This window comes from Bos mutus, chromosome 21 (genome assembly GCF_027580195.1).
Source record: "Bos mutus isolate GX-2022 chromosome 21, NWIPB_WYAK_1.1, whole genome shotgun sequence".
Classification (NCBI taxonomy): Eukaryota; Metazoa; Chordata; class Mammalia; order Artiodactyla; family Bovidae; genus Bos; species Bos mutus.
In genome coordinates, this window is record NC_091637.1 from 41,047,831 (window position 1) to 41,072,934 (window position 25,104).

At 39.0% G+C, this 25,104-nt stretch overlaps 1 protein-coding gene across 1 annotated transcript; it reads right to left on the reverse strand.

Annotated features, from left to right (window-relative positions):
• Nucleotides 1–8,154: 8,154 nt before the first annotated feature.
• DTD2 (D-aminoacyl-tRNA deacylase 2) lies at nucleotides 8,155–18,864 on the reverse strand. The gene is made up of 3 exons (XM_005890102.3): nucleotides 18,661–18,864; nucleotides 14,276–14,345; nucleotides 8,155–9,966 (listed from the first exon to the last, which is right to left on the reverse strand). Exons 1-3 carry the CDS (start codon nucleotides 18,769–18,771, stop codon nucleotides 9,641–9,643), a joined length of 507 nt encoding a protein of 168 aa, XP_005890164.1. The 5' UTR covers nucleotides 18,772–18,864; the 3' UTR covers nucleotides 8,155–9,640.
• Between the last annotated feature and the right edge of the window lie 6,240 nt (nucleotides 18,865–25,104).

Consider the following 25,104-nt stretch of genomic DNA (forward strand, 5'->3'; position numbering starts at 1 on the left):
CATTCTCTACATAAATTCTTTTCACATTCAGAAAAAAAAAAAAGCTGATGTAATAGGTCAAATTGTATTAAGTTTCTTAAGAGAAAAATGCTAAATAACCCAGGATAAAGAATTCATTCATATGGAGAAGTCCAGTAAAAAGAAGTAGGATCATATTTATCATGAAATTGGCTACTATTTGTGATGCATTCCACAGAATTGCTTTATTTTATAATTAAATATGGGCTTCCCTTGTGGCTCAGTTGGTAAAGAATCTGCCTGCAAAGTGGGAGACTTGGGTTCAATCCCTGGGTTGGGAAGATCCCCTGGAGAAGGGAAAGGTTACCCACTCCAGTATTCTGGCCTAGAGAATTTCATAGACTGTATAATAGTTCATGGGGTTGCAGCGTCGGACACAACGGAGTAACTTTCACTTCACTTTGTAATTAAATGTAGAAGGGTCTTAAAGCTTGTTGTATCAAAATTAGTATTTATTAATACAGAAAGACATTTATATTTGACTCATAAAAGGTTTACTTTGAAAAGGACTCAAAAAAAATTTTTTTTTAATTGGCACTTCCTTGGTGGCCCAGTGGTGAAGCTGCCACCTGCCAACGAGGACACAGGTTCAATCCCTGATTCAGGAGCTAAGACCCCACATGCCACAGCGCAAGGAAGCTGAAACTCCAATTGACTTTACTGAGAAATACGTGAATCAGGCAGCATCCTACTGAGCAACTAGAGGGGTGCTAGGAGGGGGTATAAAAAATGGAAGCATTTTATAGGAAGAAAGGTGGGGCAAGGTAGCTCTTAGCAAAACAAAAGAAAGAACTACTTTTAGGCTAAAACATCTTTAGGGGGAAGGATTGAAGGATTTTATTATATAGATGGCTTCCTCTTCTTGAGGATACAGAGTACCCACATGGCAAACTGTGTGTGCCTAGCTGCTCAGTCATGTCTGACTCTTTGTGATTCCACAAACTGTAGCCCGCCGGAGTCCTCTGTCCATGGGATTCTCCAGGCAAGAATAATCAAGTGGGTAGCCATTCCCTTCTCCAGGGGATCTTCCCAACCCAGGGATCAAACCCAGATATCCCGCGTTGCAGGTAGATTCTTTATTGTCTGAGCCACCAGGGAAGCCCATGGCAGATCACCACATTGGTACTGATCAGAAAACTCTAGACTGGTTGACTAAGACTACATTTCTGAGGGAACTCTCCTACATTACATTCTGGTGGGAATGTAAGTTGTTTCAGCCATATGAAAAACAGTATGAAGGTTCCTCAGAAAACTAGAGTAGAATTACTATACGATCCATCAATTCCACTCCTGGGCATATATCCAGACAAAACTCTAATCCAAAAAGATTCATGCAATCCTATGTTCATAGCAGCACAGGTCAGTCAAAATGTCCATCAACTTAAATGTCCATCAAAAGACGAATGGAAAAAGAAGATGTGGTACATTCATACAACGGAATACTGTGTGTGTTGCGTGTTAAGTCGTTTCAGTCGTGTTCGACTCTTTGCAACCCTATGGACTGTAGCCTGCCAGGCTCCTCTGTCCAAGGGATTTTCCAGGCAAGAATAGTGGAGTGGGTTGCCATGCCCTCCTCCAGAGCATCTTCCCAATCCAGTGATCAAACCCACATCACTTTACATCTCCTGCATTGGCAGGTAGGTTCTTTACCACTAGCTCTGAAATGGAATACTACTTAGGAATATTAAAAAAAAAAAAAAAAGAAGAAGAAAGAAAGAATGCCATTTGCAGCAATATGTATGCAACTAGAGATTAGTCAGTCAGAGAGAAAGATAAATACCGTATGATACCACTTATATATGGAATCTAAAAATATGACGCAAATGAACCTATCTACAAAACAGGAACAGTCTCATGGACATGGAAAACAGTCGTGTAGCTGCCAAGAGGGAGGGGGTTGGGGAGGGCGGTAGAGTGAAAGATTGGGGTTAGCAGATGTGAGCTATTATATACAGAATGGATAAACAACAAGGTCCTACTGTATAGCACAGAGAATTATATTCCATATCCTATGACAAATCATAATTGAAAAGAATATAAAAATGTATATATATATATAATTGAATCACTTTGCTATACAGCAGAAATTAACTGCTACAATTGTGAAACAATTTTACAACATTGTAAGTCAACTATTCTTTTTTTTTTTAGTAAAAAGACCACATTTCTGGTGAAGGTTGAAACTGAAAGTAGGTTAGATCTTAAATCTAGGTTTGGTATCATGGGCTTTAGCACAAGTGACATCATTTTGGGCATGTGGTTTTTCTCTTTAACATCCTAATATAATAAAGCGACAAAATAGAAATAGCAATGCCTACATTTTTGTTGAATCTCAAAAATCTGTTTTAGTTTGTCTTTTTAACTTTTCTGGTATTATCTATTGTATTAAAGAAAGGGGGTGGTGGTATTAAATTTGGTTCCTGCACATTCCAACCTCTTTATTCCTTAATGACAAAGAAATCTGTGGGAAATACTGGTAAAACTGAACCAAAATCAAGAGTATTCTAGCCTCTGACATGCTGCTGCTGCTGCTAAGTTCCCTCAGTCGTGTCTGACTCTGTGCGACCCCATAGAGGGCAGCCCACTAGGCTCCTCTGTCCCTGGGATTCTCCAGGCAAGAATACTGGAGTGGGTTGCCATTTCCTTCTCCAATGCATGAAAGTGAAAAGTGAAAGTGAAGTCGCTCAGTCGTGCCCGGCTGTTAGCGACCCCATGGACTGGAGCCTACCAGGCTCCTCCACCCATGGGATTTTCCAGGCAAGAGGACTGGAGTGGGGTGCCATTGCCTTCTCCGAGCCCCTGACATGCCTCCATATTAATTCAGGTAACATTGTGAATTATTAAGCATGGACAACACAGTGCTATAGATGAACTGTGGGAGATTTAAAGAAAAACTGTGTGTGCGCTCATGTTATATTGTCTCTGTCCAATATTATTTATCCTCTTGTAGTTAGGACATATCAACATAAAAAAAGGTGAAGTACTCATTCTCCTAATACACATAACAAGTGTCAAGAGTGGAACAACCATAATGCCTGGGGAGATAAAGGCAGGAGAAATGACAGAAGAGACCAACTTGAGCCAGATATTGAATGATGGATTTAGAGGAGAGCAGAAGGCAACTTACTAATTAGCATGATCTAAGAAGGGTATAAAAAGAGCTATACTGGAGAATTTCTATTGGGGAGTAGAGGGAGAAAGGGTTAAAAAGTCAAGCTGAAGCCAGATTATAAAATTGTAATACCAACTTTAGAAGTCTGGGCTTCATTCATGTAACAGTGGTTCTGAGATTCCAGTATATACAATAATCACCGGGAGAAGACTGGTGACTAGACAGATATTAACTCCTGAGATTCTAATTCAACAGATTTGGGATGGTCCCAGAAAACTGCATTTGGTAAAATGTCAGATTCCCCAGGGGATTCCTGTACAGGTGGCCCAGTGGCAAACCCTGAAACACTCTACCTGAAGAAAAAAAAGAATCCTTTTCTATCCGACTAACTTTCAAATTTTAAATCAATTTTCCATAAGTTTGAAAACACCTAACTGCTAGGCCCAGAAGTTTTTTCCTCAGTGTAATCTGATATTTCTTCAGTATTTGGCACTGACCCTGCCACTGTTTACATCTTGAAAACTATCTTGTGTTAACAATGCATTATCTGGTTCTCTCTGTCTCTTCGATCTCTGTACCATTCTCTGGCCTCTCATATGTTGCCCTTACTTTGTTTTCTCAGGATTCTGACTTTGGTCCTCTACATATTTCCCTTCATGAGTTCATTGACTCCTAGTGAGTAAGGAGAACCTTCATGCCAACTTCAGAAGTTTAGACTTTGTCCTGTAGACCAAAAAAAAAAAAAAAAGTTATAAAACTTTTTGAACAGTGGAATGTTATACAGAAAGGAATTTTCTAGAAACATTACCTTGGAAATCATCTGCAAAAAGGGATTAGAGGTAGGAGAAACAGAATGGAGGGAGAATAATTAGGAGACTATCAAAATAAACAGACAGTTAAAGTCATCACCAAAGTGTGGCTTCAGAATGAAAATGTTAGTTTTCTAGTAGATCTTCCCTTTCAGAAAGCATTATTTCAATAAATTAATAGGTAAAGTACTTCTAGAAATACTGGTTTCATTATCATGTGAGCTTTAAGAAATAACTACAATGTAACAAATCAGATCCATTGTGTGTGTTAGTCACTCAGTCATGCTCCACTCTTTGCAAACCTATGGACTGTAGCCTGCCAGATTCCTCTGTCCATGAATTCTCCAGGCCAGAATACTGGCGTGGGTAGCCATTTCCTTCTCTAGGGGATCTTCTCCACCCAGGGATTGAACTTGGGTCTCCTGCATCGCAGGTAGATTCTTTACTTTTTGAGCCACCAGGAAGCCCAGGTCTTCCATTATGGACTCAATAAATCACTAATACATATATTATTCACAAATTTCATGTCTTCTTTTGACTTGAACTAATGAAGAAATGTGAAAGTATTTGCCTTACCTAGAATGAGTATATTCAAGATAAATTCATACTCATTGGTAGTCCCTGCCTTATACACAGTATTTTATATAACTGAATACATGAAGTTTTCAAACTGGACAGATAAAACAGTATTTAGAAATGACATTCTACGTGAAGTAATTCAGGCAAAGATCAATATCATTTGATATCACTTACATATGTTATCTTAAAAATGACACAAATGAACTCATTCACAAAATATTAACAGACTGAGACATAGACAACAAACTTATGGTTACCAAAAGGGAAAGGGGAAGGAGGACAAATTAGGAGTTTGGAATTAATAGATAGAGATAGAGTGCCTGATGAACTATGGAATGAGGTTCATGACATTGTACAGGAGACAGGGATCAAGACCATCCCCATGGAAAAGAAATGCAAAAAAGCAAAATGGCTGTCTGGGGAGACCTTACAAACAGCTGTGAAAAGAAGAGAAGTGAAAAGCAAAGGAGAAAAGGAAAGATATAAACATCTGAATGCAGAGTTCCAAAGAATAGCAAGAAGAGATAAGAAAGCCTTCTTCAGTGATCAATGCAAAGAAATAGAGAAAACAACAGAATGGGAAAGACTAGAGATCTCTTCAAGAAAATCAGAGATACCAAAGGAACATTTCATGCAAAGATGGGCTCGATAAAGGACAGAAATGGTATGGACCTAACAGAAGCAGAAGATATTAAGAAGAGGTGGCAAGAATACACAGAAGAACTGCACAAAAAAAATCTTCACGACCCAGATCATCACGATGGTGTGATCACTGACCTAGAGCCAGACATCCTGGAATGTGAAGTCAAGTGGGCCTTTGAAAGCATCACTACGAACAAAGCTAGTGGAGGTGATGGAATTCCAGTTGAGCTATTCCAAATCCTGAAAGATGATGCTGTGAAAGTGCTGCACTCAATATGCCAGCAAATTTGGAAAACTCAGCAGTGGCCACAGGACTGGAAAAGGTCAGTTTTCATTCCAATCCCAAAGAAAGGCAACACCAAAAGAATGCTCAAACTACCGCACAATTGCACTCATCTCACACACTAGTAAAGTAATGCTCAAAATTCTCCAAGCCAGGCTTCAGCAATATGTGAACCATGAACTTCCTGATGTTCAAGCTGGTTTTAGAAAAGGCAGAGGAACCAGAGATCAAATTGCCAACATCTGCTGGATCATGGAAAAAGCAAGAGAGTTCCAGAAAAACATCTATTTCTGCTTTATTGACTATGCCAAAGCCTTTGACTGTGTGGATCACAAGAAACTGTGGAAAATTCTGAAAGAGATGGGAATACCAGACCACCTGACCCGCCTCTTGAGAAATCTGTATGCAGGTCAGGAAGCAACAGTTAGAACTGGACATGGAACAACAGACCGGTTCCAAATAGGAAAAGGAGTAAGTCAAGGCTGTATATTGTCACTCTGCTTATTTAACTTCTATGCAGAGTACATCATGAGAAACGCTGGACTGGAAGAAACACAAGCTGGAATCAAGACTGCCGGGAGAAATATCAATAACCTCAGATATGCAGATGACACCACCCTTATGGCAGAAAGTGAAGAGGAACTAAAAAGCCTCTTGATGAAAGTGAAAGTGGAGAGTGAAAACGTTGGCTTAAAGCTCAACATTCAGAAAACGAAGATCATGGCATCCGGTTCCATCACTTCATGGGAAATAGATGGGGAAACAGTGGAAACAGTGTCAGACTTTATTTTCTGGGCTCCAAAATCACTGCAGATGGTGACTGCAACCATGAAATTAAAAGACGCTTACTCCTTGGAAGGAAAGTTATGACCAACCTAGATAGCATATTCAAAAGCAGAGACATTACTTTGCCAACAAAGGTCTGTCTAGTCAAGGCTATGGTTTTTCCAGTGGTCATGTATGGATGTGAGAGTTGGACTGTGAAGAAGGCTGAGCGCCGAAGAATTGATGCTTTTGAACTGTGGTGTTGGAGAAGAGTCTTGAGAGTCCCTTGGACTGCAAGGAGATCCAACCAGTCCATTCTGAAGGAGATCAGCCCTGGGATTTCTTTGGAAGGAATGATGCTAAAGCTGAAACTCCAGTACTTTGGCCACCTCATGCGAAGTGTCGACTCATTGGAAAAGACTCTGATGCTGGGAGGGATTGGGGGCAAGAGGAGAAGGGGACGACAGAGGATGAGATGGCTGGATGGCATCACTGACTCAATGGACGTGAGTCTGAGTGAACTCCGGGAGTTGGTGATAGACAGGGAGGCCTGGTGTGCTGCGATTCATGGGGTCGCAAAGAGTTGGACAGGACTGAGTGCCTGATCTGATCTGATCTGATATATAATAGACAAACAATAAGGTCCTATTGTATAGCACAGGGCACTATACTCAATATTTTATAATAACTTATAAAGGGAAAAGAATCTGAAAAATATATATATACACATACACACTGAATCACTTTGTTATATACTTGAAACACACTGTAAACAACTATATACTTCAGTTAAAAGAAAAGATACTCTAATTTAAACATTCTAGAATCTTCGAAGAACAGAGACAGAAGACACCTAAATTAGGTGTAACCCTGCAGCCACCTAATTCAGTAAGTAAACAATTTATTTTCTGTTCTTTCTCAAGTGATCCACACTGGGAGATGCCAAACCTTTATAAAGATCAATTTTAACTCTCACTACAAAAAAAGTCAGGGAGATGGAAATTATTGCTCCCTAATGTATGATCTTGGGAAAATTATTCCAGCATTTTCTTACTTTCCAGAGCACTGTCCTCATTATATATTGTGAAGATAAAACTAGGTATCTGTTGAAGGTTCTTGGAGCATCTTGGGCCAGGAGAGCTAGAGAAAGACACAGTAGTTATTTTCAAATCTACTATTTCTCTTGCTTTTTCTCACTTGTTCTAATCTCCTGGGAAATGAAACAAACTTGGGTGTCATCTTCTGCTTAATAACCTTTCATGTAGTTGAAATTGCTATTCTCCACAAGTACCTCAAGCAAATTTTTTTTTTAAAGGAGAACTGCCTGAACTATAAAATAGCAATCTAGGGCTGTGAGTCAGCATTTCACCCACACACATCAAAATGATTTAAAATAGGTAACACATAATCTTTTTGAAAGACATACACTTCTTTGGAGAAATTCTGAGAAAATTGGAGTTTGCAAGTTTATGAATAGTTTATTACATTTCAATAAGTGTATTGTGAATCAATAAAGCAAAAGTTCAGGACAATGAGCTCACTACCAAGCCAATTATTGATCCTCAAGTTCTAAAATAGAATAGTACAGGAAGGATACAGAGAAAATAGGATTTTTTTCTTAAGACACTTTAAGAATCTAAGGAACCCAATCCTAAAGAAATTGTATAAGACACAAAGAATTTTCAACAGCTACTTAAGATATTTATTCAACTCAATTTTTCATCTTTTGATAATTAAGAAACACTATTTCATTTTCACTCTTTAAAATATCTGATTCAAGTCAAAGGAGTTTGCAAAAAGTGAACAATACCTTTTATTGATTCATTTGTTCTTTCAACTTCTTATAGATCTTTCTCTCTTGGCTTTGAAAAGCCTACCTTACTGGCTATTTATATCACTGTCTTAGCTTGGGCTGTTAGAACAAAATACCATACACTTACGGTGGCTTAAACAACAGAAATTTATTTTCTTATAGTTCTGCAGGCTAGAAGTTCAAGATCGGGGCACCAGCATGGTCAGTTTCTGGTAAAGGTTCTCTTCCTCGTTTGTAAAAGGCCCCCTTCTCACTGAATCTTCACATGGCCGGAAAAGAAAGGGTGAGTAAAATCTTTGGTGTTTCTTCTTATGAGGACACTAATCCCATCATGAGGACACCCACTCTCATGATCTATTAACCCTGATTACCTTCCAAAGGCCCCATCTGCAAATACCATTAGGAGACTTGGGAGACTCCAACATATAAATTTTGAGAGGGGAGGACACAAAAATACACTAAAAGAAAAAATGACACTGGGTCTAAATCACTAAGTCAATAAAACAGAAATAAACAAATCAACTTGTTTTCAAGTAATTCCAGCAGAAAGCTTCCCTTTTTATTCCTATTATATAGCAATCTAAATCAACAAGAAAAGAACTTCCTAAAAAAATTATGAACACTAATTTAATTAAACAGTAACTTTTAAAAACCAAAGACAAACAATATGACACACACTGTTTTGGTAAAAAAACTGAGAAACAGAATATTAACCAAGAATATTAAACAAAAACAACTTTTAGTCCCCCATCCCCTGTTCCTATATCAACTAAAGATTCTTAACGTAAAGCACTTGGATATTCTTGGAAAGTAATATTAAAATGCACAATAACATTTCTGCATTACATTTTCATAGTATTAGAAGAATAGTAAATTGCATATTCTTTTATTCAAAATATGGAAATCTGAAATATTAAAACAAATTTGACAAAATTATAATTGGTTTGTGCTGGGCTTTACCTAGTTTTAACACAAATAGTGATTTTTATTACATACCACATATATTTGAGGGCATAAGAAATATATTTTTCTTGATTGTACAAAATGCTTCACTGCAAAAAGCTTAAATACAACTCTCCAGGAACACTTCCATGTTCTTATCAATGACCATAAAGTGAAGAGAAGGATATTTCAAATTTCTGAGTGTCAGTGTAGGGGAAAGTGGGATGGAAGGTGACTGAGATCCACAGTTAGGTGACTGGCAAGGTCATCCAATTAGGAGGCTGCAGAGTTGTGGATGGAACCCAGGATTTTCTTATCTAAAAATGCTGCAGATTCGTGTACTCAAGAAGAAGGGGCTGCTGCTGCTGCTGCTGCTAAGTTGATTCAGTCGTGTCCAACTCTGTGCAACCCCATTGACAGAAGCCCACCAGGCTCCCCCGTCCCTGGGATTCTCCAGGCAAGAACACTGGAGTGGGTTGCCATTTCCTTCTCCAATGCATGAAAGTGAAAAGTGAAAAGGAAGTTGCTCAGTCGTGTCCGACTCTTAGGACCACATGGACTGCAGCCCACCAGGCTCCTCCATCCATGGGATTTTCCAGGCAAGAGTACTGGAGTGGGGTGCCATTGCCTTCTCCGGAAGAAGGGGCTAGGGAATCTAATTATGGCTGTCGAAACTTTCAAAACTCAATTAGGTGTGTGTACGGTCCATTGGTGTCGAGCTTTAACACCTGCCTATTGCCGTAAGTACCGTGTTTCACGACAACCCCAGCTTCAGCACACTTGCTATTAGCAGCTAATTCTTTTTTACAGAGATTCACAAATTGGGAATAAAGTTCTAATCCCTCTTCTTTTCCAGAGTTACAGTGATACTGCATGCTTCTTCCTTTTACTCTACCCCCAAGGGTGGCTTGAGGGATGATAAGAATGTTGCCAGGTAGATCCAATATAGAGACGTGCTTGCCATTTTCTGTTTCACTTAATTTCACATTTAACAGTGTATTAACTGGGTGGGGAAGAAAGGGAAAACATTTTAAAGTAAAAAACAAACATGAAGAAAAACAACAATCTTCTACTCAGCAAATTTCATGTTGAAAATCCAATTTGTCAGCTCATGCTTTTAACCCAAAGTCTCTATGTAGATTTCAAAAATGGCTTCAGTAAGCTAAATGATCTAAGCATGAAAAACAAGGAAGATTTCAAGCAGAAAATGGCATGATGTTTTAAATCTGACTTGGCAGTTAGGATCTTCCTGCAATAAAATCATCCAGAAAACACTACAGAATTAACCATATACCAGAACTTTAAAATATTGCTTCCCTGAGGGATATACGAAAAGATTTTGCCTTTTTGTTCCTTTTTATATCTCAGAGCAAATCCTACTGGAAAAGACCATGACAGATCCTCCACACACATATTATGCTTTATAACAAAGAATATTAAATAAAAACCTTAGTGCATTTATTATTTTAAACTTAGTTGCCTAGAGTTCTAAGCTGAAACAAAGATTCCAGGTTCAATTCTGTTACAAACGAGCTGATTTTGGAGTTTTATAACCTCAAAGGCATTATTAACATAGACTAATCATTTCACCAATACAAACATCACCAGTGGGAGAAGGATAAAGGTGAAAGGTAGAATCATCAGAAATTCATTGTCACAAAAATAAAATAAAATAAATTCATTGTCAACTGGAAAAGTAAATCCAAAGGCATAGAGTTACTGGTATTATCTTCACATACATACTGGAAAATATAGGATTATTACTTTTATGCCATTTATGGAAAGTACACTCACAGCTAGTAAGAAGTGTCAAAATAACCATAAATGTTTATGTGAGCTAAAAAAAACTAAACTTAGAGAACTTTTACATTTCAACACTGGCCAGTTTTCAAAACAATAAGCAAACGAAATGCCTAATATAAACACTCAGGGTCTTTCTACCTCTACAAGGCATATAAGTAACTTCTGCTTATAAAGAATAGTCCTGAGAGGACACAGATGGTAAAAGAATTACTGAAACCTCACATTCTTTTGTGAATAATCAGGCTTGAAAAGCTATGGTTTCTGGTGGGGTATCAATGGTTTCAATAGAAAGCCTGTAGCAAATATCAGCAAGGATTCAATAAGGCTTTTACTCTCAAATCAAGGAATTAACCTGGTGAAAACCTGCCAAGGTGAACACCCAAATGAATTTCTAAGTTATGCATTAAGCACTATCAATTTTCATTTAACTAATACCTATTTTAAAATACTTCTAATTTTCTCTATTATAAATAGGACTTTGCTATATAGCCAGCAGTCCTTATTGATTGCTTTTAAGGAAACTGTAATTCTCCAGAGCATTTCATTCCACAGAAATCACTACCCAGCTATCCAGGCCTCAGGCCAGTGACAGACTAAGAAGGCAGTTTTGAAATAATAGGCCAGAAAGGTAAATGCAATTTATTATACTTCCATACATCTCCCTCTACTGGCTCTGAGAATTCAATTAGTGCTGTTGGCATACAAAGATGGGCTTCCCCTATGGCTCAAGCAGTAAAGAATCTGCCTTCAATGCAGGAGACACAGGAGATGGGGGTTCAATTCCCCAGTTAGGAAGATTCCCCTGGAGGAGGAAATAGCAACCTACTCCAGTATTCTTGCCTGGAAAATCCCACAGACAGAGGAGTCTGTCCAGAGTTGCAGAGTCAGACACAAGTAAGTATGCATGCATTGATGATTGATAACACAAATATCAGTTGTTATTGTTGCTAACGTCCAATTCTTTTGGGACCCCATGGACTGTAGCCCACCAGGCTTCTCTGAGCATGGATTCTCCACGCAAGTATACTGGAGTTGGTTGCCGTGCCCTCCTCCACGGGATCTTCCCAATCCAGGGATTGAACCTGTATCTCCTGCATTGCAGGCAGATTCTTTACCACTGAGCCACCAGTATCAGCATGTAGAAGTAAATACAAATACAAGTGTCAGTAAGTAGAATTAAAATGAGATGATGAATTAATGGCATCTTGGGGCTTTCTTTGGGGCTCAGCTGGTAAAGAATGTGCCTGTAATGTGGGACACCTGGGTTCAATCCCTGGGTTAGGAAGATCCCTTAGAGAAGGGAAAGGCTACCCACTCTTGAGAATTCCATGGACAGTACAGGCCACAGTGTCGCAAAGAATCAGACACAACTGAGTGACTTTCACTTTCACTTTTTGGAAACTCAAGTATCTCTAATGATGAATATGGGAAGCAAAGCTTTGACAGGGCCCCTGAATCTCTGTCCAATTATACTGAAGATGAATTGAGGAAGATTATGCACATTTCTATGTTAGTCATGCTACTTCAGACTTTATGGTTGTAACTGGTTATTATGTTCCCAAGAGGTACATGATTTGACTGGAAAAATCTGAATCCATGTAATAAGTATGAGGTGGGCTATTTAAGAGAATCCCGTCACACTGGCATACTTTGCCTCCTGGAAGAGGGAAGTACAAGCTACTTCTATCAATAATAGATGGACTTGTTTTGCTTATAACTCACACCAGTAGAATGTGATTCTTAAGAGTCACAGTTCTTTACTGAGAATCATGATATATAAAAGCTTTGTTACAGACTGTCCACTAGAAGAGTTAAGGCAGACTTTTAACTGACCACAATCTCATGCACATATTCAAAGTAAACTCAGAAAGACACACAAGTATGTACACAGGATTTAATTACTACATAACAAAATGCGGCTTGCATTTGGCTGGTTCATTTTGCCTTATTATAATTAGGATCCATTTAAGAATATATAAAAACAAGTTTAGAAAGTCAACATTAAGTCATGAAAAAAATGCCCTTCGTGTTTTTGAAGATTTCTACTATATACTTTTTATGGTCAATAAGGCCTTAATTCAAAGCAGAAACAGACAGAATGCCCAACAACCAAGCATTAAATCCCTGCAATCATCCTCTCTAACAAGAGACCTCATTTTATTTTCTCTTTAAACACTTTAAAGCTCTGTATTATCCTCCAGATTCAAATTTCAAACTATTACAGTTACTGGCTTTCCATCCTTACCTATCACAGGCCCCTCTCAAGTCTAGTTTTCAACTTCTGACAAAGTTGTCAAACACGTTTGATGTCTCAGCATAAAATCTCCTCTAGAAGCTTTAGCCCTTTGTTCAAATTGTTCTTCATTGGGCTATTAACGTTTGAGTTCCACTGTTCAAAGCTCTTCTGGGTTAATTAACTTCTGCCTGCTTCAATTACCCATCTGTATAGTTTATGTGTATGTGTTAGTCACTTAGTCATATCCAGTTCTTTGTGATCCCATGGACTGCATCCCGCCAGGCTCCTCTGTTCTTGGGATTTTCAGGCAAGAATACTGAAGTGGTATTCTAATACTGAAGTGAAGAATACTGAAGAATACTGAAGTGCTTTCTCCAGGGCATCTTCCTGATCCAGGGATCGAACCCAGGTTTTCTGCATTGCAGGCAGATTCTTTATCATCTGAGCTACTTTATTAATCCAACTAATGGGTATTGCCTTTACTAATGAATAGAAAGATAACCTGTCCCCAACTTTAGGGATAGCTCCACTATTTCAGGCTTTTTTTTTGGACATAATTATTCTATCAAATACTGTCTTGAGATAGCGTATGGTTTGATTTGGTATATCTGAACCTATGTAATTATCAAAGGAATGTGCAGTGGTATAGACTATTTAGAACACTGGGAAGATGGAGGCAGGTAAATTATGCCTGCAGAGATGCCCGAACACTGACTTTGTTTTCTCTGCCCCTAGGGGAGGTGTGATTATGATGATACCAAACTTGATTCAAGAATATTTATATGCATTTCCTACAAAGAATTTACAGAATGTAAATTTTTCCATAATAATGATATAAGCCTGATCTACACAGATTTGAACCACATCTTGCATATACAGTGTCACCTACATGCCCCTGTTAGGGCCTCTAAGAGATAAGTAAACTATATTAAGAAATGCAGCATCTGTTTTTCTCTGTGTGGCCACCCTGCTTCCACAAGTTTCTGTATCCTTGGCTAAATACTGCTGTGTTGTCTCTGTGTGTTTTTGTACACTCTTTTAAACCAGTCCATCAGCCATCCGAAAAGCTGCAGTTATTTTAAAAGAATTCCACCACACTTGCTTACATTAAGTTTTGGAACAGGAAAATAAATAAAGTCAACAACAGTACACAGAGTTAAGTCATTTATAACTTACACACCTGTATAATATAAGATTGTACTCTTTGGCCCTTCTGGTTCATCTATTGCTATTCACTCTCACTCTTATAAAACAAATAATACTAAACACATACCCATTTTGGGAAGAAGTTCTTTATCAGCTCCCTTGAAAAAGCACACGTAGATCACTAATCCTCTTTGAACCTATGAGAAACCACAACAAACTCAGATCAGAAACTTCTATAGAGACATACAGAGGAAAATGAATAAAATTTTACAACTGTTATAGGTAAGAGGTTAAACGCAGAAGAAGAGAAATAACTTTTTACAATAGTCTTGATTTCTTAAATGTGTGAGAAAATATTTTTCTATATTCAATCACCTCAGTTATCACTTCTTTCAAAAATCAAGTTAAAAATACAGTCAAGGTAAGTATTTTCGTAAGGTAAATTCCTAGAAGTAAGACCCCTGGGTGATTTTAAAATCCAGATAAACCTGGTGAGTTCAACAAACTTTTAAAAAATAAATTGATGGCACCTAAAAAAAACCAAAAACAAACAGCCAAGAGCAGTGAAGACCCCAAGTTATACCTTCAAACCTCTAATCAAAATCATTAGGATTATGAACTTGACTTTTCCCTGGTGGCTCAGACGGTAAAGCGTCTGTCTGCAATGCAGGAGACCCGGGTTCGATCCCTGGGTTGGGAAGATCCCCTGGAGAAGGAAATGGCAGCCCACTCCAGTATTCTTGCCTGGAAAATCCCATGGACAGCGGAGCCTGGTAGGCTACTGTCCATGGGGTCGCAAAGAGTCGGACACGACTGAGCGGCTTCATTTCACTTCACTTCCCCTCCTCAAGTAAAGCTGACAGATTTAGAAACATTCAGTTTTGCAGAGGCTTATTCATTCAACATCAAATGAATTCACATAATATCAGATATGACTGATGTATAAACAACATTGTGACTTACATGTCTTTTGACATCATCATTCTTTGTTCTTACTAATCCATTTACTTGTAAATAATAAAAATAAGGGTCTGATTCCATTGCAATAAACTCCAAGAAATTTCTGTCCTATCATTTTTTTGTTACTTTTGTTAATTCTTTAAATACACACAGTGATTAAACCTTGGAAATCGCATTCATATTAAGTTCTACATCAAGAGGTTGTCTGTTATCAGGAATGTAAGCTTATTTTATATAATGACTAGGACATTTCTTTCTTAGCTCTTGTAGGAGAGAGACTATATGGAGAAGACATTTGATAAATGACTTTCATTTTGCTGCAAAGCGAATCATTAAATTTTTTATTTTGTAGATTAACCTTTTGAGTCCAAGAGCTATTGTGAAAATTAAAGGAGTTAATATCTGTAGAGTACTTAGAACAGTGCCTGGTTCATAGTAAGAGCTATATATTTGCTTATTAAGTACGTGAAAAGAAATTTAAGGACTGAAACACAATTTATTTTACATCTTAACTCCCAAAGCACTTTATAGACTGTTTTGTACATGATAGAGGCTCTGCTGAGTGCATTTAAGTTCAACTTTATCTTATAGGTTCTATGTGTTATCTAAATAGTCTTCTAAATAAATATAAACACAGCTCTGCATTCACACCTGATCTATCTGGATAGGAAGTAACCTTCTACAAGTGCGATTGCCTTTCAGAGGACTAGGGTGAAGCTGGGGAGAAGGAAGACAGATCTCATTGTTCTATTAGCCCTTTGACCCTCTCCCAAAGCTCCTCAATAAAATAGCTTCATCCCTCCATCAAAAAAAAAATTAAATAGTGCTCTTGGAACTAGCAAGTGCCTCCAGCGCATACCCACTGTAAGGAGGTAGCAGGTGAAATGATACAGATACCTGCACCACTGTCACAGCCTTCTCTCCTGGGATTGTTTTGGCACAGGGCAAAATTTTTCAAGCACATTCATATTCGGACATGTTATGAGGGGAAGCTCAGAGTAGACTCTGGTTCAATCCCTGGGTTCGGAAGATTCCTTGGAGAAGGAAATGGCAACCCACTCCAGGCTTCTTGCCTGAAAAATCCCTTGGACAGAGGAGCCTGGTGGGTTACAGTCCATGGGGTTACAAGAGTCTGACATGACTTAATAACTAAACAACATCAGATTTAAGCATCTAATTACTTGCATGAATAAATGCCTGTTCTTACCACTCACCACATACCACTCCTCATTAAGGTATTTTCTTTTAGTTTGCTCTTAAATTGTGACCTACAAATTCCCATTTTCAAAACAGAATCACTTTCCTTATAGCTTCTTTTGGTATAAACAGAGCATTTCAAATATATAGAGAAGTACAGATAATTCTCACTGTAGGTTAAAAAGTTCATGCCTCTCAGGAAGAAAAACATTACTGTGAGAGCAAAGATCTAAATGAATGAAACCAAGAATACGCAAAGTAACCTTCAAATCTTTGTGACAATTAAAAAAGAAAGCTTTTAAAAAATTATAACTGTTAATAACAGAATGGAGGATGCTTGAGAAAGAGGAAAGTATTTACTCTCTAATTACTTGTCAACTCTTTATACTAATTTAACCATGTGTGGGAGTGGAAGAGAAAGCTTTAAAATAGCTTTTAAAGTTTATAAACACACTGATAGTTTGGCAGGCTGCAATAAACTATTTGATTTTGCATAAGGATATGCGACATGAAGCATATAAAAAGATAAAGAGGCATGGAAGAAATCTAAATGATTAATAGTTTGGGATTTATAATCCCCTGAAAGCAAAGGGGACGACAGAGGATGAGATGGCTGTATGGCATCACCGACTCAATGGATGTGGGTTTGAGTGAACTCCAGGAGTTGGTGATGGACAGGGAGGCCTGGCATGCTGCAATTCATGGGGTCACAGAGTCGGACACGACTGAGCGACTGAACTGAAGCAAATATAAAAATAGGCAACTCTTTGGAAAGGATGGCAAAAAAGAAAGAATAAAATTTCAAAGTAAGGAAGATAAATTTTTAAAAGGCCACAACAAAAGAAACAAGAAATGAATTTTTAAGAAAAAGGGACGGCAAAAATACCGGAATGTTTATGCTTATAAATATTCAGTATTTCCAAATTACCAGAGGGTAACATGGACACAGGAGCCTGGTAGGCTGCAATCCATGGGGTCACTAGGAGTCGCACATGACTGAGCGACTTCACTTTCACTTTTCACTTTCATGCATTGGAGAAGGAAATGGCAACCCACTCCAGTGTTCTTGCCTGGAGAATCCCAGGGACGGGGAAGCCTGGTGGGCTGCCGTTTCTGGGGTCGCACAGAACTGGACACGACTGAAGCAACTTAGCAGCAGCAACAGATTGTGATGTAAGAATAGTCATCTACATACGGTCTATGTGTTGTATTTAAAATAATAACGAAGATTGTGTTACAGAGTGCTAGATCTGGGATGGGATCCAGCAGATGAGTGAATGAAATGATCCATTTAAGTTTCTTGGTACCTCCAAAAGTTTTATTTATTATTATTACAAGTTTTTCCCCTTCTGCGAGTGGTCCTGCCAAGTCACTTCAGTGGTGTCCGACTCTTTGTGAGACGCCATGGACGGCAGCCCATCAGGCTCCTCTGTCCATGCCATTCTGCAGGCAAGAATACTGGAGTGGGTTGCCATGCCCTCCTCCAAGGGATCTTCTCCATCCAGGGATCGAATTTGCAAATTTTACGTCTCCTGCATTGGTAGGCGAGTTCTTTACCACTGAGCTACCAGGGAAGACCTCCCTTCATTTCAGCTTACTCCAAAAATAAGTCAGGGCCTCAAAGAACATGTTTTTGCATGGAATTTTGCATATGGGCAGGCTGTCTTAAAAGGCAAATATTCAAGTGGAAGGACATTTGGCGTAAATGTTTAAAATTCTTTGGAGGAAGTGTGTTTGATAACAATGCAACTTTTAAAGTAGTGGTCTTTGTTCCTAGTGTGAAATAAGTCAAATTTTTAAGTTTCTTGAGAAAGGAAGTTTCATAGGCAATCTCATTACTGTGTTAACACCTAGCTGCACCCAACATAAGACGGAATTCGACGGGATCTGGAGTACCAAGTCAAAACAGATCTTCAGCGTTTGCAACAAGTCTAACCTAGAAGCTCGAACCAGACCACCACAAGTCACCAGCAGCCCGGGCAAGGCGCCAGGAGTGAGAAGGCTTTTTGCTCTTTTGAAGCAAGAGGTCTGAGACTACTAGGCCTGAAGTACACCGAGCTCAGGTAGATCGTTTGAGAGGAAGCTCAAATCCCCGGGGTCCCTCTTAATCTCCTCTGGAAGTCCGAGGGAGAAGGGGCCGGGGCCGGTGATGCAAGACTGAGGAGAAAGGCGAGGCCAGGCAGGCATTAACGGCAGCGTTGGGTGGACGGGCCAGGAGTCCAGCGCCGACCGCACCACCTGCCAGGCGCCAGCAGGCTGGCTCGGAGTGAGCGCGGGGTACGAATCACCAGGACAGCACGGTGAGAACCGCCCCTGCGCGCCATAGGATAACCGGAGCTGCGGGGCCAACGTTACCTCCACCCATTCGGCCTCGACGTCCCCCTCGGCCGGGCGTACTTGCAGCCGGGCGTGCAGGCACTGCTGCAGGAGAGCCCGGGCCTGAGGCGTTCTGCCACTGTCAGCCATAGCTCAAGCTGCGTGGATATCCCACAGGTTCCGGCCTCGCGCCGCACAGGCCAGTCCTCTACGCTCAGGGAGGATGGGGCGGGGCGCGGCGAGACGGAGGAACTTCCTGGTCGCTCGTGGCCCCGCCTCCAGGAGGGCGGGGCCTTTGCCTGGCTCTCCGGTGACCCGGATGTGCGGGCTTCACAGCTCTGTCAATACAATCTTTAACTCTACCCCAACCTGCAACTCGGTAGAAGACGCTCAGTGGATTCTTTTAAAAGATTTTAAGGACCCAGTGGTTCTCTTCCCTGCATACCTTTTTAAGACACATTTTTTTCATCTCAGAACGCGTAAGTTTCCAAACGTTAAACAAAATTAAATCTGCATAAATCCATATTATGTCCATTATGAAGATAGGTAAATAGAACGAGTCAATTGAATCACAAAACAAGCGTAGGTGAAACTGAAAGGTCTAATAAATCTTTCAAAAAATTTCCTTACCCCAATCAGTAAAGCAACACTGCCACCTAAATGCTATATAAATCATTCTTCTCTCGCGGTTGTCGAAAGGTATTGATAGGCTATATGAATACATATTTGAACATCAGTCTTTCGTAGAATATACTCAATAAAAATATTCTTATACAAGAAAGCCTGTGATTGTTAATAAATTTTAAACATGCTCCTAATTGTAAAAACTATATATTCTGTGGTGTTTCTTGTAAGTACATATTAGAGTGTATGTAAAATTAAATACTTGATTTTCTTTCCCACATAACGTATTTCTTGAACCTGCATCAGATTAGCATTATTTTTCTATGGGCTTGAAGGATTTAGATGAGGGATAATAGTGTTACCCTGACTGCATTACCCAGGTCATTGATTTGGGCTCAACTGGCACAATATGCCTGTACATTTCTCTCTGTTGTTTTAGAAGATGACATCACTGACAGTGTTGCTATCCATACAAAGTAGTGTGATTGAAGAAAATAATCCGTGCGTAATCAAAGGTCCTTTCTACACAGAATTGAAACTGCCTGTTGGTTGGTTATCTTGCAGGCTGCCTGCACACATTTGTAAAAACAGCAAAATCTCATATTATCTCTGATTGCTGCATTGCAGGGGTTCATACATTTGTTGACATTTGTCTGCAAAGCACAGACAAGTTGCATTGTCTGCACTTTTATGTCTCTATTCTCTTTGACTCCCAGACTCAAGTTTTACAGGGCTTGAAGGAATTTTGACATAGAGGTGCTTAACCTTGAGGTTGAATGAGAGAGGACTTCATGTCCATTTGTATATGGATGTAGGAGATAGGGAAGTCTCTTGAAAATAGTCTGTGGTTCCCAGAAATTTTTACACAATGAAGGGACTTCAGCAAATTGGGAAATCCTTCTTGTGAATAGATGGAGTCTGGTGGGTAATGGTTAGCCTCTCAAAAAACACCAGTTACTTTTAAATCTTTATGTTGGGTGCTGATCTTATTCTTTCCTTCTACCTGCAGAGGTCAGTAGAGAGTAGGCACCAAAGAGAAAGTATTTACTTTCTGTATTTTATTTATTTTTTTTGGAACCTCTAACCTCATTCCACAGAGAATTTAAGAAAGTCAGCTATACCTGCAATAAAATAGTGAAATGTGAATAAAAATAAAGCATAGGAAGTAAAGGAAAATGGAATTATGTCAGTTGCAATGTGGGAAATTGAAAACAGACAAGACTGTTTTTGACTGGAGTGTTGAGCTGACAATGTAGCAAAGTTTTCACAGATATGTAACTGTAATTTTTGTTATGAGACAGTTATGTTCATCATGTGTAATTCTGAAGTGGATCGTGTTGTACAATTTTCTTCAAGTTAGAAGTAAAAGGCAAAGCACAACATTAAGTTGGCTCTAGAGGAAGGTTAACTGGAATGTAAAGAGAGCTTTTCCTTGTGAGAATACAAGAAATCACTGGGCAGAAATAGTTCTGAAACACAGTGCTGAAAGGAGACCATCTGGATAGCGTGTTAGTTATGAATGCATTCCAGGCCCTCTGAAATGTATAATAATTTAGAGTTATTTTAAGTGATTTAATTCATTCAAGTTGGCTGCCCCAAATTTTAATGCTCAAAAGTGTTTCACAAACATAAAAAAATTGAGAACCACTTCTGAAAGATCCCTTGTAGCTGATAGTCAGCTTCCTGATTGCAACAAGGAGTAGTCTGTTTCATCATTCTTGGAATGAGCGGAGCTTTTCCTAAGATTTAGCTCTAAAATGAGCCTCTCGCCTGAGGCTTTACATGGAAATGTTAATCAGTAGAAAAGCAACACGAGGAGGGAGATGTTTCATTTCAGGGAAGGCTGGAAGAAACCTAACCCCCTACTTCAAAGCTTAGAAAAGTTTCTTTTTCCTCAGTGCCTAGGGAGGCGATAAGGTTATGAGAAATTGGTTCATACTCACTAAAATGCATGTAAATTGGGATAGAGCCAGAATACGAATGGATTTATTTGTATAATAAGAAATATTACTGTCATGGAGTGGAAATTCTCACATAAGGCATGATCAGCACATTTTCCCCTGTGGTCAAGCAGAGTTTACTAGATTATATTCAGAAGTGTCTTTACCAATTTACTGTAAGAGACAGACACTCTTCCACCAAGGCATCTAAAACTGAGGTGTGAAAGACCCATGTTAATTCTGGCTTCAAGACACTTGACACATGCATTAATACTGTGAGGAAAAAGGAAACACACATATTTAAATAAGAACTTTAAATGAAAACTCCAAGGGCAAATGTTCCAGTCATAACCATATATATTTTTGTCACCATATATTTTTGTCATGGCATTAATTCAGTTGAAGTCTCTCCCAGATGAAAATATGAGGCCTGGTAAGATGATAGTTCCCACCTAAGAGCTGTGTGTGCTGTGTGCTGAATAGCTTTAGTCGTGTCTGACTCTTTGCGATCCTGTAGACCATAGCCCACAAGGCTCCTCTGTCCATAGGATTCTCCAGGCAAGAATACTGGAGTGGGTTGCCATTTCCTTTTCTAGGGGATTTTCCCAACCCAGGGATTGAACGAACCTGTGTCGCTTATGTCTCCTGCTGAGTCCCTTCTTAACATGAATAGTTTGTACAAACAGGTAGGAAATGGAATTGAGCTTGGAACCTGATATTGATTGTTCTTTTGTTCATCTTGCTTTTTAAAATTCTATTTTATTACTGCACCATTTGCTGGTGTGTTGCCTAGGTAACGTATCATAGCAAGTGCTTTTAACTCTAAAGCAATGATGTGTATCTTTGGCAGTCTGTAGAGTTTCCCCAGGGCAGGCTGATAAATTATCTTCATCTTTGGGTTATTTTTCAGTTCATAGTGTTCTGATAACTTAGCAAAGCATTGCATAACCTTTTGAATATTTGTATACTTCTGTCAAATCAGGCCAGCCTGTTGTAAGGGCTTTTTAAAATAATTTTGACACCAGCATCCTTTATAGAAAAACATTGTAAAAGATTTTGAAATGGGCAAAGAGATTTCTAGGTATCTTTTTAACAGAATGCTGGAGCATCAGATTCACCTAGCCCTAGAGGGCCATACAGGATTGGTTTGTTTTTCTTTTTTTTTTTTTTTTTTAGGATTTGTCTGTGACTAGATTATTTTACAACTCTGTAGAAATAGAAGTTAACTCTTTGCATAGTGATAGAAAGCAAATCATTCATGCCTGTAAATTTTGATCATTACTCTGTGGATATGTTTTGCCAGATTTGCATCTGTTTGTAAATTCATTTCAGCATTCTTTTCCTGAATATAAATATACAGCACCTTGAGTAGTTTTTTCTCTCTCTTTCTAATAAACTTTAGAATAGTACCACAGAAAGTTATCCCTCACCTGATTTCTCCTATTATTAATATCCTGAATTACTATGGTATATTTGTTACAACTAAGAAATCAGCACTGGTGTATTAATTAAACTCCATACTTTATTCAGATTTATTCATTTTTTCTTAAATCCTTTTTTTTGTATCCCATCCAGGATACCACAATGTATTCAACCATCATATTTCCTTAGGTCGTGACAGTTTTTCAGACTTTCCTTGTTTTTGATGACCTTTAAAGTTTGAGTAGTACTGATCAGGTACATTGTACGATGCCCCTCTATTGGAATTTAGTGTCTTTTCTCATGATTAGAGCAGGATTATGGGTTTTTGGAGGATGACCATAGAGATGAAGTGCTTCTGATTACATTATATCAAAGATACATGCTGTTAGCAGGTCTTATCAGTGATAATGTTAACCTTAATTACCTGGCTAAGGTAGTGTGTTTGCCATATTTCTCCACTGTAAATTTATACACATACCCACTTCCATGATTTATTCTTTGGAAGCAAATCACTAAACACAGCCCACACTCAAGGGGTAAGGAGTTACAATCTATCTCCTTGGCTAGGAAGTATGTACATAAATTTTTTGGAATTCTTTATTTGAGAAGGGAGAAGGAAATGGCAACCCACTCCAGTATTCTTGCCTGGAGAATCCTCTGGACAGAGGAACCTGGAGGGCTGCTGTCCATAGGGTCACACAGAGTCGGACGCAACTGAAGCAACTTAGCATGCAAGAGCATTTGAGAAGATTTGAGTTCTTTTTTTGAGCTGGTTGTAATATATCACTGGCTTCTTCCTTGTTAAGAATGAATGAAATAAAAGTTTTTGACATATGCTAATTTTATGTTTGTATGAGAATTGTGATTTTATTCTTTTTTTAAAAAAATTTTCCTCTTATATCTTTCTACCGAGAAATGTTGTAGAAATTATTTTTTATGTAGTTCTTTGAAATCGATGGGTAAATGCCATAAACAAATACATTATTTGGGAAATAAGTTAATGATTATTTATAGTCAGAGAAAATATGTCATTTTATCACACTGTTCAATCAGGGACCTATCAGCAATCAAATAACATAGTCTACATAGAATAACCTTAGAAGAGTTTTACTGACAGAGGCATTATTTACAAAGTTGTAGGTGTAGGAGATCCATAGTGGGTAGCATAGTAACTTAGGACTTCAGTTCAGTCGATCAGCGGTGTCTGATTCTTTGCAACCCCATGGACTGCAGCACGCCAGGCTTCCCTGTCCTTCACCAACTCCCGGAGCCTATTCAAACTCATGTCCATCACATCCGTGATGCCATCCAGCCATCTCATCCTCTGTCATCCCCTTCTCCTCCTGCCTTCAGTCTTTCCCAGCATCAGAGTCTTTTCCAAGGAGTCGGTTCTTCGCATCAGGTGGCCAAATTATTGGAACTTCAGCTTCAGCATCAGTCCTTCCAATGAATATTCAGAACTGATCTCCTTTAGGATGGACTGGTTGGATCTCCCTGCAGTCCAAGGGACTCTCAAGAGTCTTCTCCAACAACACAGTTCAAAAATATCATTTCTTTGGCACCCAGCTTTCTTTATGGTCCAACTCTCACATCCATACATGACTACTGGAAAAACCATAGCTTTGACTAGATGGACCTTTGTCTTCAGGACAAACTCAAGACTTAGTAGCAGCTGAGATGTTACCATTCCCTTGGCCTGAAGGGGAAAGGGAGGGAATCTCGAATCCAGGGGTACACAGACCCTTAAGAGAAGGAATGGACCATGTGCTAAGAAGCACAGTTAACTTTAAGTAACCTTTTAGGAAAGGAGCTAGGAAAAGAAACACCTGACAGCATTGTCTACCTTCCTTCTGTTTCCTGCCAGAGCGCCCCCATCATAAAACCTAACCAGAAACTAAGAAGCAGGGGACCTGTTGATGTCCCAACATCCAGGGCAGAAAACAAGGGGGAGAATGCTTGGTGTCGATCGGTAGGCAAGTGAAAGACATCTGGCACCCTGACTGAAGAGGTTGTCAAGGCCACAATGAGGACGCTTTTGTCCCCCTTTGGTAGGAATATAACAGCTGAGAAGACAAGGAGAGACATCGCTGCTGTTAATGTTTCTAGTGGAAATATTTAATTTTTCCAAGAGTTTAGCAAGGTGAAGTTTGACTTAGTGAGTAATCAGTGTAAGATGAGTCAAAGTCTTTTACTCCTCCTCTGGCCTTTTTTTTTCCGGCCTTTGGGAATATGGCAAGACATCAGAGGAGAATGGTTGCTAAGACTCTTGCCTTGGTGAAAATGCCCCCTATAATGCCCAGCTTGCATGGCAGGAAGGTGTCAACAAAAATTTAATCAGTTGATCTAAAAAGAAATGGAAATTTTTATTTGAGCCAGATTTGAGGATTATAACCCAAAGAGCATCTCAGAAAACTCTGAGAACTATTCCACCCTTTAGAAGTCAAGGCACAGTTATATAAATGTTTTGAAACAGAAGGCTGTACATTAAATGACATAT